A 19890-nucleotide genomic window follows, 5' to 3' on the forward strand; every position below is an offset into this window, starting at 1 on the left:
CACCTTTCAAGACTACAGGACGTCCCAAAGCGCTTTACAGCCAATGAAGTACTTTTCGAAGTGGAGTCACTGCTGTAATGTGGGAAACGCGGCAGCCAATTTGCGCACAGCAAGCTCCCACAAACAGTAATGTGATAATGGCCAGATAATCTGTTTTTGTTATGTTGATTGAGGGATAAATATTGGCCCAGGACACCGGGGATAACTCCCCTGCTCTTCTTCGAAATAGTGCCATGGGATCTTTTACGTCCACCTGAGGGGGCAGACGGGGCCTCGGTTTAACGTCTCATCCAAAAGACGGCACCTCCGACAGTGCAGCACTCCCCCAGCACTGCACTGAAGGGTCAGCCTGCTGATAAACTGCCGCTATCGGAGCTTTTACACAGGACAATGCGGAAAAATGAGGTGAGAACTGCTCTCCTCCATTGCACATTCTGTGCACAGAACGTGAAAGAGCAGCGGAACATCATTCAACAGTTTGACACCCAGGATTTGAAGAGAGGGTTTTTTATAGAAATGGTCACATCTCTTGTAGATTTATATGCACGTCAAGGATTATGCGGTACTTTTGATTAAAATAATTGATGGATGTGAGAAGGAATATTTTAACTGTGGAACAAAAAATGTACGAGGACGTCCATAGGATGATGTGGTCTGAGGTAATGTGTGTTATCAGTTATATACGGCGGCACCAAATGGGCAAGGTAGCCATTTGACTTTTCAAGTTTAAAATAAAAAACACAATTCAATATGCTCAGATTTTGACATTAATTAAAAAATATAAGCTCTGTATTTAAAAAAACTAGAACTCTTTTTGTGGGCTTCACAAATTATGTTCAGTTTCCCGTCACATATTTTTATTAATAGCCTATCTAAACATAGAAGATAGGAGCAGGAGTAGGCCATTCGGCCCCTCGAGCCTGCTCCGCCATTCAATGAGATCATGGCTGATCATCCAAATTCAGTACCCTGTCCCTGCTTTCTCCCCATATCCCTTGATCCCTTTAGCCTCAAGAAATATATCCAACTCCTTCTTGAATATTATTTAATAAGTTGGCCTCAACTGTCTTCTGTGGTAGAGAATTCCACAGGTTCACCACTCTCTGGGTGAAGAAATTCCTCTTCATCTCATCTCAAATTGCATGTTGGGCAGTCTTTAATTTGTGGAGATAGACCAGAGGCTGTTTAACATTAAAACACGCTCTGCACGTTTAATCCTGTTATTAAGCTGCCTTCACCGCGTTAATATCCTTACTAAATGCTTCCCATTAAAATTAATTGCCTTCAATTTTCACAGGGATTCTCCGGTGGAAGCCTTGGAGAACCAACGGTTAAAATGGATAAACACGCAGCCGTTTTCGACATTTCTCCAGGGTTTCTGTCGATCTTCCGCTGAAGTTACGGCAGGAGATCGGGCAAACCCCGGGGAAATTCTCATCCAATAGAATCAAACTACACGTCATACAACAGCTGCATAAGGCACAGAAAAAAATGAGCTGATATCCTAAACCGAATGTTCAGTTCTCGCCAGAGAATGGTGACTGGCAAGTGAAGTAAAAGCAAATGAAAACACTGATTGGAAAAAAATAATACAATGGGTTTGATGATATAAGCCCTGTTTCATGACCCATTGCTGCGTCTAGTTGTGGAACAGCACCATGATGCAGGCACGCAGCTACATTGAAAGCCTCTATGCAGCATGTACAAGCAGTACTAATCGTATGGCAGTTTGGAAGATCCATGAAAATCTGGGCCTGTAATGCTGTCAGAACTCCTTCATACTTGCACTACGGGGAACCGTGCAGGTGCATTAATGGCAATCGGGAGTCTAACCACCGCCCCTTGACATTCAATGGCATTACCAGAAACTTAACTGGATCAGCTACATAAATACTGTGGCACCAAGAGCAGGTCAGAGGCTGGGTATTCTGCGGCGAGTGTCTCACCTCCTGACTACCCAAAGCCTTTCCACCATCTACAAGGCACAAGTCAGGAATGTGATGGAATACTCTCCACTTGCCTGGATGAGTGCAGCTCCAACAACACTCAAGAAGCTCGACACCATCCAGGACACAGCAGCCCGCTTGATTGGCACCCCATCCACCACCTTAAAACATTCACTCCCTCCACCACCGGCGTACCGTGGCTGCAGTGTGTACCATCTACAAGATGCACTGCAGCAACTCGCCAAGACTTCTTCGGCAGCACCTCCCAAACCCGCGACCTCTTCCATCTAGAAGGACAAGGGCAGCAGGCGCATGGGAACACCACCACCTCCAAGTTCCCCTCCAAGTCACACACCATCCTGACTTGGAAATATATCGTCGATCCTTCATCGTCGCTGGGTCAGAATCCTGGAACTCCCTCCCTAACAGCACTGTGGGAGCACCTTCACCACACGGACTGCAGCGGTTCAAGGCGGCGGCTCACCACCACCTTCTCAAGGGCAACTAGGGATGGGCAATAAATGCTGGCCTTGCCAGTGACACCCACATCCCATAAAAATGAACTTTTAAAAAGATCCCCCAAATGCCACAGTTGCCGTCCCACACAGCAGATAACAGAGGAGTGCAGCGTCCTTTACCCATATAGGTGGCAAAAAAGCACTTCGTTTTAAACAAAAAATTTGTTGCTTAAACCCAAAATAAGGCAGTGGAAAATGAAGGCTAATCGGGTACCGAGGCCTATTGCTGCAGCCCACGAGCACTGACTTCAAACTCCCTCCTTCCCCACTGCAGGAAAGTGGGCCGCCTGACCCCAGGGCACTGCGCGACGTGTAAATTAAACAAAACAGAGCCTTCGCTTTCATTTCAGATGCAAGGAGCAAACAGTCACAGCATTCCTACTGTGTCAAGCGAGCTCTTTTCATCCCGCCTGCTCACCAGGAACTCCAGCACACCAACCTAAGCAGTCAGTTAGTGCCCCAAAATGGCCCTTTTTGCACCTCGGAGTGAAAGAAGTAAAACAATGTGCCACCCAATACGAAGAGCCATCGGCTGCACTGGGAGTCGAATTCCACCCAGAAGAGAAAGACTTGCATTTCTATAGCGCCTTTCACGACCACCGGACATCTCAAAGCACTTTACAGCCAATGAAATACTTTTGAAGTGGAGTCACTGTTGTAATGTAGGAAACGTGGCAGCCAATTTGCGCACAGCAAGGTCCCACAAACAGCAATGTGATAATGACCAGATAATCTGTTTTTTTGTTGTTGATTGAGGGATAAATATTGGCCCCAGGACACCGGGGATAACTCCCCTGCTCTTCTTCGAAATAGTGCCATGGAATCTTTTACGTCCACCTGAGAGAGCAGACGGGGCCTCGGTTTAACCTCTCATCTGAAAGACGGCACCTCCGACAGTGCAGCATTCCCTCAGCACTGCACCGGGAGTGTCAGCCTAGCTTTATGTGCTCAAATTCCTGGAGTGGATTTAAACCCACAACCTTCTGACTCAGAGGCGAGTGGGCTACCCACTGAGCCACAGCTGACCATGGTATAAGGGTATAAACACTAGAGTTTTACTGGTGCAGGTAATGCATACACTCTATCTGAAATTAAACAATAGGAAGGGCCAGCTACTGTGCAGAACCCTAAATTATCATAACAGCCACTAAACTGAAACAGTTTCTGTTGAAGTGAAATAAAAATAAAGATGTATAGAGATGGCTGGCCTCCCACATTCCACCCTACATAAACTTGAGGTCATCCAAAACTCGGCTGCCCGTGTCCTAACTCGCACCAAGTGCCGTTCGCCCATTACCCCTGTGCTCACTGACCTACATTGGCTCCCGGTTAAGCAGCACCTCGATTTCAAAATTCTCATCCTTGTTTTCCAATCCCTCCATGGCCTCGCCCCTCCCTATCTCTGTAATCTCCTTCAGTCCCACAACCCCCTGAGATATCTGCGCTCCTCTAATTCTGCCCTCTTGAGCATCCCTGATTATAATCGCTCAACCATTGGTGGCCGTGCCTTCTGTTGCCTGGGCCCTAAGCTCTGGAATTCCCTGCCTAAACCTCTCCGCCTCTCTACCGCTCTCTCCTCCTTTAAGACGCTCCTTAAAACCTACCTCTTTGACCAAGCTTTTGGTCACCTGCCCTAATATCTCCTTATGTGGCTCAGTGTCAAATTTTTTGTTTTATAATCCTCCTGTGCAGCGCCTTGGGACGTTTTACTACGTTAAAGGCGCTACATAAATACAAGTTGTTGTTGTATTGCTCACTGACCATCAGCACCTGAGACCAGAAGAACTGTTAACATTTCAGGTATGACTTTTCAGTGGAAATGGCCATTTTCCATTTTTATTTTAGATTTTTACTGTTTCTTTTTATATCAATTGAAATAAAATGGAAAAACAGGGCTGGATTTCCCTCCACTATACGGCCCAAAATAAGGTGGTGGGAAATGAAGGAAAATCAGGCACCCAGGCCTGCAACAGCTGCATCCCAGGTGCCCCGACTTCAACTTCCCCCCTCCCCGCTGCAGGGAAGTCAGGCCCACTGGATCCCCAGAAACACTGGGATTGGAGGCAAGGCCAAGCCGCTCACCTCATCTCCCTCCTTTCTACCTCTCCTTCCACTGACCACAGGGACCACCAGAAGAGGGATGGCGGTGCAGCCTAGGACAATGGGGAAAGTCCCGCTATTTTGTTGGTCTGGAGGCCAAGGGGCCTAGTAGGGGCATCTCTCCTTTCGTAACGGCCCCAAGTCATCACTTCAACGCCGCAGTCCGGGCAGAGAGAGGCCTCCATTTAAAAATGGTGTGAAGTCTTCGGGACACTTCTTACCCACTTTAAAACGGCTCCTTTCTCTTCTGTTTGCGCAGCGGCAGATTCCCTGTTGTTGGTGGTGGGGGTTCCCACTGGAAGCCTGCCCGGCTTAACTAATGACACCCAGCCCAGGAAAATGGGTTTTGGGGGGCGGCGGGGGGGGGGGTCGCAGTGAGGTCGAGAGGCAGGGCATAAGAACTGGCCTGACCGATTCCTCTGGTGGCAAACCCACCCCAGGGGAAAATCTGGCCCTCTACACTCTCCCAAAGAGCTGTCTGAAAGTAGGGGAAGTGAATTTCCTCGGCGCTCCTCCCACTCCACTGCCGTAACTTCGGTAGGAGTTTGTCAGAAACCAGTAGACAGGGGCGCTGCTGAACTTACAGCAGTGAAGCAGGAGTAGCACTGAGGAAATTCACCTCCTCGGAGTTAAATGCATTTCTTATTCTGTTAGGGTGTGGCTTGTTCATATCAGACAGTCAATCAGGTTGTGCAGGTTTTTGCATCCAGCCAGCATAACTTAGTTGCAGAACAGGTCCCGTCATCAGCCAAGCATCCATCGGTAATTTATCCTTTATTGAGTTTCTGGTATTTTCATTGTTTAGGAAACCATTCTTATCTCCTGATTGGCTCCGGATAACACTAGGGTGAGGTGTAGATGAGCTGGAGTCAGAACTTGGGATAAGCTCAAAGGTAGTGTCAAAACGCTGAGCGAAGATAGAGCTACAATCTCAGTATTCAGGTGATTCCGATTTCATCCAGCTCTGGCTTCGGACGCCACCGGTTCCCAGTTTGAACTCCAGGATTCACCAATGAAACCGCAAAGGAATCTGTTTTTCCCTCTCCAGAACCGATGTCAGATTCAAAAGTCCCTAATCTATCGTCCGAATCACTCAAGACAAAAAACTAATTCCAAGACATTTTTTTATGCCTGCTCGCTGAACGAAAATGTCAGCAGACTAGCGAACGCTGTTTTCTGTGAAGTTGCAGCTAAGTTTTCCAGATTTTTTCCCCCCCGCTCCACCTTGCAGAATGCATTGGGTAGATATTATAATCTGACAATGGCATGAAGGTCCTTTGTTTTACTAACACACTGTTCCACAAGTAGGTCACAGGTTTGTGCCTGGGATTCTCTGCACAGTAACTGAACCGATGATCGACAGGATGAACGTCTGAATCTACCTGGGTGGGGGACTGGACCTGATCTGACCTGTCCTCTCAGCTGGGGGGTGGTGCACTTGGGGGAAGAGAGAAAATTTAAAAAAAAACTTAAAACGTATTGACATTTCCTGATCCAAGATACTAATGCCCATCATGTCTTTACCTCACATTTCGCTTGTACGGCAAGATTCCTTTCCTGCTAAGAAACCTGCCTTTGTGTGCACAGTTCCTCATTCCTTGCAAATTGTGGAATCAACACTAATCATGTGGAAATGTACGATTTTATTCTAAAAATCTGAAGTAGGAAACCACCGTCTCATTTTCTTATCTGACACCCTTTTAATTAGCAGGCGTGCAGATCACAGAATTTTAATATCCTGATTAGTGAGGGACGCCATTGCTCAAATGAAGCAGGATTGGATCAGCTCCCGTCTTTCAGCACACCTCAGGGATGTTCTGTTGCCAGGCAACACTCCGTCTTTCATAACTGTGGCTAAAATCCAAAAAAAACCTTTGCTCTTCAGAATAAAGAGTTTCTTCCTGCATTCCCTGCACTGAAATAACATTAAGCAACAACCATTTGCAATTCTCATTTAAGTCAGAGGCTGTGAGGCAAGCTACGAAATGAGGCATTATGACAGAGAGGGAGCACACCAGCTCAGGGTTGGGCGTTAACAGGTGGGGGTGGGGGGGGGAACATCGAGGGCATTACAGCTCAAAGCATCCCACCCTTCCAGCCAAAATAAGAACTATAGGGAGGAGGAGGTAAAGGCGAACCTTAACCAAAAACAGAAAATGGTGGAAACACTCTGGCCAGTCAGCATCTACATAGAAACATAGAAGATAGGAGCAGGAGTAGGCCATTCGGCCCCTCGAGCCTGCTCCGCCATTCAATGAGATCATGGCTGATCATCCAAATTCAGTACCCTGTCCCTGCCTTCTCCCCATATCCCTTGATCCCTTTAGCCTTAAGAAATATATCTAACTCCTTCTTGAATATATTTAATGAATTGGCCTCAACTGCCCTGTGTGGTAGAGAATTCCACAGGTTCACCACTCTCTGGGTGAAGAAATTCCTCCTCATCTCTGTCCTAAATGGTTTACCCCTTATCCTTAGACTGTGACCCCTAGTTCTGGACTCCCCAGACATCGGGAACATCCTTCCTGCATCTAGTCTGTCTAGTCCTGTTAGAATTTTATAAGTTTCAACGAGATCCCCTCTCATTCTTCTAAACTCCAGCGAGTATAAGCCCAATCGACCCAATCTCTCCTCATACGTCATTCCTGCCATCCTAGGTATCAGTCTGGGAGTTAATGTCTCAAGGTGTGATCCTTCGTCAGAACAGGGCCACGACTGCAGTTAACTCATCTGTTTGCTCCACAGCCGCTGCCTGACCTGCTGAGAGGCCGAATGGCCTACTCCTGCTCCTATCTTCTATGTTTCTATGCTACGTACCGCGGTACTGCAGGCCTTCCTCCCCTTATTAAAGGGGAGGGGCCTAGCGCAGCGCGACCTTGGGCCCAGCTGGGCCACCAGGGATCGGAGTACCGACAAAAGAGCCCGGCACTCGAGAGGAGTGGCGGCTCACAGAGCGCAGTCAGCACCACATAAAGCATTTCAGGAAGCACCTTAAACACGAATGAGGGTTTTGTGCAGATACAATTTTTTTTTAAATGGAATGTTTTTTCAAACAAAGACAAACCACACAAAAACATACTTCATTTGAAAGTCACTGCAACTGCCTCGTGAGAGTGGGAGGAGCTTGTGACTGTGCAGTCAAACACATCTCAATATAATGGCTGAGGTGTGTAAAATATTTGCATGAAGGATATCCTTTTAACCACGGCCACAAATTTCCTGAAACTTTATACAGTAGTTCTTTAAGTTTTCTTGTTAAGTTTTAAAGAACATGCTCCTCAAATGTCAGTTCGACACACACACACACACCATTTTATACAAGACTGTAAGGTGGTCTGTTTAGGAGTGAATTTTGGCAGGACTATTTAAACAATCTAGTGCGTTACTGTCAGTGTTCATTCTTATAGTCCTCTAGTCACTAATGTGAGCAAAAAAAGTCAGTAGAAACTAAAACTAGAAAACCCCATTTTATATTCACATTTGTGAGGTCAAGTAATGATTGTTATTTATTGCATTCATGGCTTTACATTTTTTATAAAGTTCAAAATGGTACATAAAGTAACACAGGCAGTCTTTCCCACTAATTTAGAAATAATGGTTAAAATATTCACATTCGAATGAAATGCTTTGGATAATGTCAATGGGTTGTAAAAGTGTCACTGCATCGCATGTAACTGGCGTCAACTCAACGGTGGCTAAATTTGTTCTGGCCTGGTTTCAGGCTCGTAATGGACAAGGCGCGCCTGAATCAACAGGCTCGAGGACCGTCCGGAATTGATCCTTCAGCCTTATTGTAATATAATCTGAGTGAGCTGCCAGTGGGGGAATCCAGAACGTGAGGGCATAGTCTCAAAATAAGGGGTCGCCCATTTAAGACTGAGATGAGGAGGAATTTCTTCACTCAGAGGGCGGTGAATCTTTGGAATTCGCTGCCCCAGAGGGCTGTGGAGACTCAGTCGTTGAGTATATTCAAGACAGAGATAGACAGATTTTTCAATATTAAGGGAATCAAGGGTTATGGGGAGCGGGCAGCAAAGTGGAGTTGAGGTCGATGAGCAGCCATGATCTTATTGAATGGTGGAGCAGGCTCGAGGGGCCAAATGGCCGACTCCTGCTCCTATTTCTTATGTTCAGGTAAATCCTTAAAGGAGACCGGGAGAGAGGGGAGGCCGGGAGAGAGAGGGGAGACCGGGAGAGAGAGGGGAGAGACCGGGAGAGAGAGAGGAGAGACCGGGAGAGAGAGAGGAGAGACCGGGAGAGAGAGAGGAGAGACCGGGAGAGAGAGAGGAGAGACCGGGAGAGAGAGAGGAGAGACCGGGAGAGAGAGAGGAGAGACCGGGAGAGAGAGGGGAGACCGGGAGAGAGGGGGGAGACCGGGAGAGAGAGTGGAGAGACCGGGAGAGAGAGGAGAGACCGGGAGAGAGAGGAGAGACCGGGAGAGAGAGGAGAGACCGGGAGAGAGAGGAGAGACCGGGAGAGAGAGGAGAGACCGGGAGAGACCGGGAGAGAGAGGAGAGACCGGGAGAGAGAGGGGAGACCGGGAGAGAGGGGGGAGACCGGGAGAGAGGGGGGAGACCGGGAGAGAGAGGGGGGAGACCGGGAGAGAGAGGGGGGAGACCGGGAGAGAGAGGGGGGAGACCGGGAGAAGGGAGGGGGGAGACCGGGAGAGAGGGGGGAGACCGGGAGAGAGAGGAGAGACCGGGAGAGAGAGGAGAGACCGGGAGAGAGAGGCGAGACCGGGAGAGAGAGGCGAGACCGGAAGAGAGAGGAGAGACCGGGAGAGAGAGGGGAGACCGGGAGGAAGGAAGCGGTGGACGGGATCAGGGAGGGTCAAAGTTGCGATCAGGGGTCCGGGGGGAGATGGAGGTCACAATTGGGGGGTTGAGGAGTGGGGGGGGGGGGGGGGGGGTGGAGAGAGAGCGGAAGAACGGTGGTCGGCAGCAGCCCACGTGGTTTGAATGCGGAGAGCTCCTCTTGGATCCATATTCAGGTAAGTCATTTTAACAAACTGACCTTATGGTAGCAGCGTGCAGCGGTCCTATTTAGGAATGCTCGTCAGACGTACATGGACCTGGTTTTCCTGAAAGCCACAACGGCACCGGCTGCCTCGGGGCAACTGAATCTTGCAGTGGGGACTTCAAACAGGAGTTCGGCCCCTTATATGCAAAAAGCCTAAAGCCTGTTTCCAGTGCACGCCCCGAACGTCTATTTCTTTTTGTCTGTACCAACAACAACTACTTGTACTTATATAGCGCCTTTAACATAGTAAAACGTCCCAAGGTGCTGCACAGGAGTATTTTAAGACAACAAATTTGACACCGAGCCACATAAGGATAAATTAGGGCAGGTGACCAAAAGCTTGGTCAAAGAGGTAGGTTTTAAGGAGCGCCTTAAAGGAGGAAAGAGAGGCGGAGAGGTTTAGGGAGGGAATTCCAGAGCTTAGGGCCCAGGCAGCTGAAGACACGGCCACCAATGGTTGAGCGATTATAATACACCAACATGGCAGGCCGCCCGCACTGCACAGCCGGCTTGTAACGAGCGAGCACTTTCTGCCATATTGGAAGTTCAGGCGCCCGCGTAGCCTCCAAGGAACGGCGCGGCGCCCTCAAATTTCTCGGCCTTGCCATTTGTAATAAACTTTTCAACTTTGCAATTATTCTTTATTGCGGTTTCACACAGCCCCGATATGATGGCCGCAGTATCTAAACAATTTCATGAAAAATACGCTCTATAACCTGGCTACTATTTTCTGAAGCTTCGTGTTGGTTTAGTTTTTCTTCTTAAAGCCAGTTTTATGCTAACTCTGATTTTCCTGACTGACCTGTTTGGACACCATTCACACCTTTGATTGCTGTGATTATCTCTCTGCCGAGGTGTGATAAATGGCAGTTAGAAAGATTACCTGTAAACATCTGACATTATTCTCTGACTATATAAGCTGTGTCTTTATGCATCTCTCCACTTCACCTGACGAAGGAGCAGCGCTCCGAAAGCTTGTGACTTCAAATAAAGCTGTTGGACTATAACCTGGTGTTGTGTGACTTCTTACATTTGTCCACCTCAGTCCAACTCCGGCATCTCCACACCACAACTCTGGTTGAGTTTGGATTCCAGGGGCAGGATTTTCATTGGGCTGTGGAGTCGGGATTGGAGGCGTGCGAGAGGGTTAAAATCCCGAAATCCCCTTCCCGCACTGGGACCCGCCTCCATGCCAGTTTCAAAGGAGGCGGGTACCCGCCCCGCACTGGGACCCGCCTACCCGAGGCGGGAAGGGATTTGTGCCAATTAACTGCCTGTTAACAGGTAGTTAACAGGCAGTTTTTAGCCTAATCCCTATTTTTGATGTTGAAGTATGGGATTCCCGATGGCTCCAAACCACGCCAAGTTAGAGGAGTTGGGCCGTCGGGTTGAAGGGCTTGGAGGGGTCGAGATTTCAGTGTTCAGGTGAGTGATGTGTGCATGAGTGCAAAGGTAAGTGTGTTTGGTGTGTCTAAAGTGATTAAGGAAGTTTAAATGACCTTTTTCTTACCTTTTCAGCCTTCCTTCCTTTAGGTTCCGGGAGTCCCTCATCTCACCGGCACAGAAAGCAGAATGGCTGCAAACTGTCAAAAGTGACAGCCTTCAGCTTACTGTGCAGGAGAGATTTCTAACTGAGTCTGTGGAGAAGGACTCAGGTTAGAAGTAAGACTGTCAGTGATTGACAGCTTCAAACAGCTGTGAAACGCTGATATTTCATCTGTCAAAACCTCTTGACAGATGAAATTTCAGTCTGTGACGTCACCTGTTGCCGGGCGGCCCTTAATTGGCCTGCTAAGCCCGCTGGGCGGGCTCAACAAGGTCAATCAAGTTAAAATCGCGCGGATTGGCCGCATCTCAATGGAGGCGGGACTACAACCCCGAAAGTTGTAGTCCCGCCTCCTACCCAACTCCTGAGTTAAATTCCTGCCCCAGGAGTCCGGACATCCATGAATCAGTTCCCCATGTTTACCCTGCTCAATTCAACGCTCCGATCCCAGCAGCAGGGTTGTGGACCCCTGGAAAAACTGGGGTCTGCAACTCTGCTGCTGGGGATAAGGGATTTAGTAATGCAGATACAGGGAGCTGGTTCACGGATATCCCTGCCTAACAAAAATCTATCAGTCTCAGCTTTGAAATTGTCAATTGCCCCAAGCCTCAACAGTTTCTCCGGGGTTAGATTTCCAGATTTCCACTACCATTGTGTGAAGAAGTGCTTCGCGATATCGCCTGTGAATGGCCGAGACGTAATTTTACAGTTATGCCCTGTTGTTCTGGACACCCCGGCCAGAGGAAATGGTTTCTCTCGCTCTCTCTACCCTATCAAATCCTTTAATCATCTTAAACACCTCAATTAGATTCATCCCTTAATCTTCTATACTCTAGCGAATAAAAGCCTAGGCCTAGAAATTCACTTGGGCGCGGGCAGCTCGCTTGCGCCCAAAAGTTAGCGCTGGGCGGGGAGGCATTAGCGCACGCCGTATATTCGTCTTCTGCGCCCCAATTCGGAAGCGGGTGCTATACCAGGGTGTGCCCGCCTCCGTTTGGGGCGCTGCAACTGAATATCGGCGCGCTAATTGCCGCAGCGCCACCCGATGCGGTGCGGCAGGCTGCGGTACTGCAGGCCTCCTCCTTCTCTTAAGGGGGAGGTGCCTGCAACAGCCGGAGCCCCGATCGCGAGTGCCGGCAAAAGAGCCCGGCACAACGGAGAAGTGCCGGGCTCCACGGAAACCAGCCGGCAATGCCGCGGGGGGGGGGTGGAGGAGGCCGGGGAAGGAGGTGCGGGCAGGCGGCCGCCCGCACCTTCCGCTTTAAAGCGCCCCACTATGGCAGCAGGACGGCCCCGTTTTCTGGTCGCTGTTTGCGCCCGCTTCGGAGGAGGCGGCCGCAAATAAATATGGGGATCGGCGCGGTTTCGGGGCGTTACGGGCCACCGCGCACACCGATGACGTCATCGGTCCCGGCGCAGCGCTAACGGCTACCGCCGCCAATACCGCTGCACTCAATTTCCGCGCTACCACCCCGCCGGCGCAAAAGACCTCTTTAGGCGCTAAGTGGGCGCAAGGCCCACTGAATTTCTAGGCCCTAGTCTATACAATCTGTCCTCATAATTTAACCTTTTTTGGTCCCGGTATCATTCTGGTGAATTTCTAGCCCAGTCGATGACCTGCCTCTTGCAGTCTTTGTTGGAACTGACTGAGCATGTATCTTCTTTTTATTACTCCTCAGCACACCGAGTGGGACCTCACCGTCCTCGGGCTCTTGCATTGTTCCACGGAAGCTCAGCGTAAACTCGAGGAACAGCACCTCATCTTCCGATTAGGCACTTTACAGCCTTCCGGACTCAATATCGAGTTCAACAATTTCAGATCATAACCTCGGCCCCTATTATATTTTTATATTTTTAATCCACACTTTTGGTTTGTGACTTTTCCTTTTTCCCTCTCTCCCACATGGCAGCTGTCTCTCACTCTGCCAGCGCATTTCACACTTCATCTAGCGCCATCCTTTGTTTCTTTACTTGTCCTATTACCATCTCGTCTCGCCTTGAATATCTCCTAATGTCTCTTCTTTCTTCCCCTCCCCCATTTCCCTGCCCCCAAACTGTCTTTTGATTCATTTCCTGCCTTTTTTCTCAGTCCTGACGAAGGGTTTCGACCCGAAACGTTGACTCTATTTCTCTCTCCACGGATGTTGCCTGGCCTGCTGAGTTTTTCCAGCGTTTTCTGTTGTTATTTCCGATTTCCAGCATCCGCAGTATTTTGCTATCGGACTTTATTCCTGTTGCCTCCTCCGAGCCTATCCAGCGGTTGGTCAACCTGCTACCCACCCCTCCAAAGAATGGGTCCTCACCAAACTACCCTGATCCCTGCTAAGCTGAGCAATATCAACAATATTAGGTGTGGCTGTGTCCTGGGAGTTCAGACAAGATAATAAATGACTTATTATCCCCAGTGTCGGTGGAACACATCATCAATTCCAGGATAATCAACAAATCAAACTCCACACTGTCATGGCAGGCACAGCATCTGGCTGCAAGGGAACTTTAAACCTTTGCAAATCCACTGTAATTTAAAACACACTACTTAAATGTAACATATTTCCGGTTCCTTTCTGTGGAAAATTAGTCACAAAATCTTGAAACATGACATTTACATTGGCCCTGATTTCCCTCCAACTTTTCATTTTTTTCATTTTCACTTTACTTTTTTCCTAACTAATGTCTTACCCATTCTAACTTTTCGCAAACGATTCTAAAACAGTTAAAGGAGGGCAGTTCAAGGAAAGAGAGAAAGAGAAAAAGAGAGAGAAAGAGAGAGAGAGAGAGAGAAAGGGAGGGAGAGAGAGAGAAAGAGAGAGAGAGAGAAAGAGAGGGAGAGAGAAAGGGAGAGAGAAAGGGAGAGAGAAAGGGAGAGAGAAAGAGAGAGAGAAAGAGAGAAAGAAAGAGAGAAAGAAAGAGAGACTTGCATTTATATAGCGCCTTTCACGACCACCGGACGTCTCAAAGCGCTTTACAGCCAATGAAGTACTTTTGGAATGTAGTCACTGTTGTAATGTGGGAAACGCGGCAGCCAATTTGCGCACAGCAAGCTCCCACAAACAGCAATGTGATAATGACCAGATAATCTGATTTTGTTATGTTGGTTGAGGGAGAAATATTGGCCCCAGGACACCGGGGATAACTCCCCTGCAAGGAAACTAAAATGATCATCCGCCGTGTTTGATTACAGCTCGGGTTTTTGGAATTTGACTAATTCTTGGTATTGCAGTCGCAGTTTCTGATGGCTCAGTAATGGACTCCCTAATCGAATCATTGCTGTGGCCTCCCTGACCAAAGTTTCTTTCAGCAGACAGGGTGGGCCATTATCCAATACACATATAAAACACAACCCGTTTAAAAAAAATACACACCCGTGAGTAGAACTTCTGGTCAATGGAGTTCAGAAAAGGAGGCTTAAGTGTACTCGTGCGTTCCATTGTTCCACAGGGATTAATCCACTAATGGACAATCAGACGTTCTATCCTTAGAGTTACCGTCGTACTTTCCACAGAGTAATTATGCAATAGTGACCATGTTTCCTGAATTTCAGGAGTCTGTATTCTGTGCTGCTCTCCTGACAATTGTCTGTACATCTCACCTTAATAATAATAATAATTCAACTTTGTCATTGTACAATGCTCACCTGTGTATGTATCTCCCGTTTACAGATATTTGGGGCGCAGTCTCTAAAAATTCAGATAACAGTAACAACTGCAGAGTCCTTACCTCTGCAATAACCAGCAAGGGTAGTCTTTAAAGAATATAGGTTAGACGCAGGTTATCTATATTACAAGTATTTTTAAATTCCTATTTTCATTTTATCTCTCATTTTCTTCTATTTTACTTTCCCCCGACCCCCCCATCCACTAACACACGGACTCTGCCAATTCAGGCAATGATGGCCGTGGACAACGCCATGACCTTGATGGCCGTCTCCCAAATGGTGGGATTCAATATTACTTTTATTGTCCTTCTATATGCTGCCAGCCTTCACCACGACTTCTGCTGTTTAAACTTTTCCGCCCCATCCTTTGAAAGTTATAGCTAGCACTATTATTTTAATAGGTCTCTTGGCTCCGAGAGATGTGATGGTCTATTTGCACATTGACATAATCATGTACACCCATGTTTGCAGATACAGCGTTTTGTTTTGCAAGACATTAGAGACCCTTTAAAAAACCACAACCCTCATTTTATTATTTACGTTCCGCTATTACCTTCCACATGTACTAAAGAGTTCCTTCATTTCTCAAAAACCACAAGCCCACACCCATTTTTATCTGGTAACGTCCGACTGTCTCTTTGAGTAACGAGAGATTTTTAGGGCCTCTTTTTAAAAAATATTTAAGTTTTCATTGTCCTTATTTCAATTTTTTTTAATTACAAACTGAAATCAAAACACAAGGTGCTCACAATTTTGCTGCAGATGACTTTGTGTAATGTGAATCTGCCGCGGGAAAGGCACAACAAAGACCAGCCCAGCAGAGCGCATCAGTGGTAAGATTCCTTTCACCGTCCTCAAGCAGCTGAAGAGCAATTTACAGGAAACTCTCGATTTACCGGCACCTAAATAACCGGAAATCTCTGTTAACCGGCAAAATTCAGGAGTAGGTTCAGGTAAGTTTTACTTCATATTAGTCTCCGTTCCTGGATCTGTGGCTGTGTAATCGGGGTTCCTGCACTTGTTGCTAAGCAACAGACGCTTGGTCTGTGGCTGGGGTTCCTGCACTTGTTGCTAAGCAACAGGGAAGCCTGGATTTGTTGCTGTGTACGGAGCTCTCGTACCTTTTAACTATACCTCTCTGTAATCTGGACTTTTTGATAAACCGGCACCGCGCCAGTCCCGTCGGTGCTGGATAAAAAAGAGTTTCCTGTAATTTGCACAAATGACAATTATTTTGCTCATCCAGCTATGGAGTGCAGAGAAGCTTTGAAAAATGGCAGAATGAGAATTGAGGAAAGCGTAGTTCACCGACTAGGGTATGAGGGTCCTGACTGACAGCATTTTCGGCAGCGCGAATAACTATTTGGGCATGGGGGGGGGGGGTCAGAGAAACTGGCACTGGACACAAACAGCAGGGCAGTGCACCACAGACTGGGTCTGTTAGCTAGCTGGCTTTAGGGGGCTTCATTCACCGACGAGAAAACAATATGCGCTTGAGCAAAGTTTAATCCTGCTGATAAGGTAAAATAGTTACCAAACCAAGCTAACTTGATTCTGGGAAACAAGGTCCATCCAGTATACAGCGCTTTGCGCTCAATCTTCCCGGGTCGAATCCAAAGCCCCGCAACAATTTGCCACTTTTTATGAAAGGTCATCGACCTCCGACCTAAACTCAGTTTCTCTCTCCACAGACCTGCCGAGTGTCTCCTGCATTTTCTCTCTATTTCAGATTTCCAGCATCCGCAGTATTTTGCTTTCGACACTTCTTATACCTTTCTAAGCTACAAATCACTAAACTAAATGTCCTTAAAAGGCAGACAGCTACCTCTCTAAAACACAAGGATATAAAATACAAGAACTATTGATTGACTTGGGTCAGATGACTTCATTTGTAATGCTATTTCCCATGTTCTAAACTTCCCTGCCTCTCTAGTGCCAGGCTGGGTTCTCTCTCAGGATAAAGATGCAGTTGCTTATCTTCAATAAGGCTCCAAAGCCTTCCTTCTAATGAATGGAGTATTTCTCTCTCTCTCTCTCTAGTTTTGGTATAGGGGGAGCCTTTCTGCCAACGTGTGTGCTGAAGTTAGTAACGCTTTCTTACCCGTGGCCCAGAGAATAGTGGACCTCTGGATCAGGCTCCCAGCGTGTGCGGTGGACGGTGATTCGCAGAATTCCTTCAAGCAAAAGCTGGACCAGTTTCTGGCTGGGGCGGAGATCACCCCGTACAAAAGCTCAGTACTGGATAGAATTATCAGAGCCAGAGTGATCGCCTGAGGTGGTTGGAGAGGATTTTTTGCCAGAATTTTTTATTCCCCAAATTGGCCTGAGTTTTTTAAAATCTGTGTTTTTTTACTTCTCCCAGGAGATCACATGGTTTCGGGTGGGGTGGAGAGTGTAAGGGCTGGATTTTCATTGAGGAGGCGGGTCTACAACTTTCGGGGTTGTAGTCCCGCCTCCATCGAGTTCTAGCCAACCCACGCGATTTTGACTTGATTGACCTTGTTGAGTCCGCCCACCGGGCTCAGCAGGCCAATTAAGGGCCACCCAGCAACAGGTGACGTCACAGATTGAAATTTCATCTGTCAAGACCTTTTGACAGATGAAATATCAGTGTTTGACAGCTGTTTGAAGCTGTCAAACACTGACAATCTGTACTCCAGGTTAATTCCTTCCTCTCAGGATGGTTTAGAGATCTCCCTGGAACAGAAAGCAGAGGCTGCAGATTTTGACAGCTCGCGGCCATTCTGCTTTCTGTGCCGGTGAGATGAGGGACTCCCGAGACCTGAAGGAAGGAAGGCTGTAAAGGTAAGTACATGTAAGTAAAACTTCTTTAAACACTTTACACAGACCAAACACACTTACCTCTGCACTCATGCACCCATCACTCACCTGAACACCGGACATCTTGACCCCGCCAAGCCCTTCATCCCGACGGCCCGCCTCGCTAACTTGGCATGGTTTGGCGCCGTCGGGAATCCCACATTTCAACAATGAAAATAGGGATTAGGCAAAAAACTGCCTGTTAACTACCTGTTAACAAACAGTTAATTGGCACTAATCCCCTTCCTGCTTCGGGGAGGCGGGTCCCAGTGCAGGGTGGGTACCCGCCTCCTGGGAAATGGGCATGGAGGCGGTTTGGGGGCGGGATGGGGTCAGGACCACCCGATTTCGGGATTTTAAACCCCCCACATGCCTCCAATCCCGACCCCACGGCCCAATGAAAATCCTGCCCTATATACTGCGATGCATAAGGCACCATAATATATGTGGGGCAGGCTGGATGGACCAAAGGATCTGTTCCTGTCCGTCGTCGCTCGCAGGCCTCCTTACGTGTCAGCTCACGGTTGACGGCTGCAAATCCCTATGAGAAGGTCCGGTGATGATACTATTTGGACACCAGAACTGAGGGCCCAAGAGGCTCAACAGATTTGAACTTAAAAAACAAAATCACCATGCAAGTGTTGTGAGGTTGTTGCAGGTTGATGAGAGAGGTATTTCGGTGAGGAAGGTTTTGTTGTGGCACCCCTTTACCATCTGCTAATCCTGTGTTCTTTGTTGCTGCGGTCTTGGGGGGGTTTGGAAGGGAGCTCACAGGAAGGACGCCCAAATTCCCTGATATTTCCCCAGCTGCCAACACAATCCATGCTCGACTCACTTTGCCGGGCATAAGCCGATGGATGGACCTTCTTACAGTGAAGAATGAGAACTGCAGAAGTCTAGTGAGCTCTAGAAGCCCCTTGTAACTTGGCAGTACGTGCTGAATAGCACAGAGCCAGAGGGAGGGACAGACAAGTCTAAATATTCACATTTGTGCCTTCTTGTCTGGTGAAAACCCAATGAAGATAAAAAAACAAACTGAAATAAGCTGCAGTGCCGGAAATACAGTCCTACCTTAGCTTCATCATTGATGTCCCATGTAAAGGAGATGGCATTGTAAGCGATTTCTTCAATGTTACTAATTGTGTTAAAACTTTCTTTGTAATCAGCTGCAGAAAAACAACAGCAATAAGGGACTGATCAGAAAGAGTTTTAATAAGCCATCCCATATTTGAACTGCATAAATTCTGCCTCCACACACACACAGAAACACACACACACAGAAACACACACACACAGAAACACACAGAAACACACACACACACAGAAACACACACACACAGAAACACACACACACAGAAACACACACACACAGAAACACACACACACAGAAACACACACACACAGAAACACACACACACAGAAACACACGCACAGAAACACACACACACAGAAACACACACACACAGAAACACACACACACAGAAACACACACACACAGAAACACACACACACAGAAACACACACACACAGAAACACACACACAGAAACACACACACACAAACAGAAACACATACGCAGACAGAAACACATACGCAGACACACAATATTTTGCCATTAGCAAAATTCCTGTCTGTACAAACGAATCACCGTTTTGCCAGTGGCCACACCACAGGGAAAATGATTTATATTCTAAGGCTGGGTTTTCTGAACCGACGTGGATCTTCACTGAAAGCATATGTTGGGAACTCGGGTGTAGGGCTCAGTGGCCCTGCAGGATTTCTGATGCATCTAAGTTAATGGCTGGAATATCCTGTGGGGGCCCGTGGGCCTCGAGGTCCCCATTCTTAACGTGTGTTCCCAATGTGTGAAACACCACGTCGGGAGCACAAATTCAGAAAATGCATCCTTAAATTTACTTGACCCCAGAGAGCACCCGAAGGGGAACACAATTTAAAACATTGTTTTTGAAGAAATTAAATTTGCACCAAAGGGTCAAAATTCAGCCTCCAGGGGAAGAGTCAGTAATTAAAATGTCCTAACCAGTTTTTCTACAGAAGCTGAATGTACACAAAAAAAAGGATTCCTTACCACTCACCTGAGCTTGTAATTTTCGGGGGATAGGAGAATGAGTGTATGAATAGGGGGTACATTAAGTGCTAATCTGTTCAATTCCCCCTTGTATAATATTTTAGATTGTGTTGCTGCCATCGGACCCATCTGATTTTCATAGAGGTCTTGTTGCTTCACTAAGTGCCCGAGAATTGGCGTTCTCTGGCAGTCTGGCTG

The 19890-nt window shown here is 47.6% G+C and overlaps 1 protein-coding gene across 1 annotated transcript in view; it reads right to left on the reverse strand.

The window, feature by feature from the left end:
- The window catches only part of grhl1 (grainyhead-like transcription factor 1), a 126937-nt gene that overhangs the window by 41625 nt on the left and 65422 nt on the right, over positions 1 to 19890 (reverse strand). Inside the window, exon 9 of the mRNA XM_085996335.1 lies at positions 18676 to 18770. Within this exon, the coding sequence (XP_085852461.1) occupies positions 18676 to 18770 (95 nt within the window). The remainder of the gene's footprint in view (positions 1 to 18675; positions 18771 to 19890) is intronic.

Source organism: Somniosus microcephalus, chromosome 9, assembly GCF_052327205.1.
Source record: "Somniosus microcephalus isolate GS21.2 chromosome 9, FLI_Smic_1.0, whole genome shotgun sequence".
Classification (NCBI taxonomy): domain Eukaryota; kingdom Metazoa; phylum Chordata; class Chondrichthyes; order Squaliformes; family Somniosidae; genus Somniosus; species Somniosus microcephalus.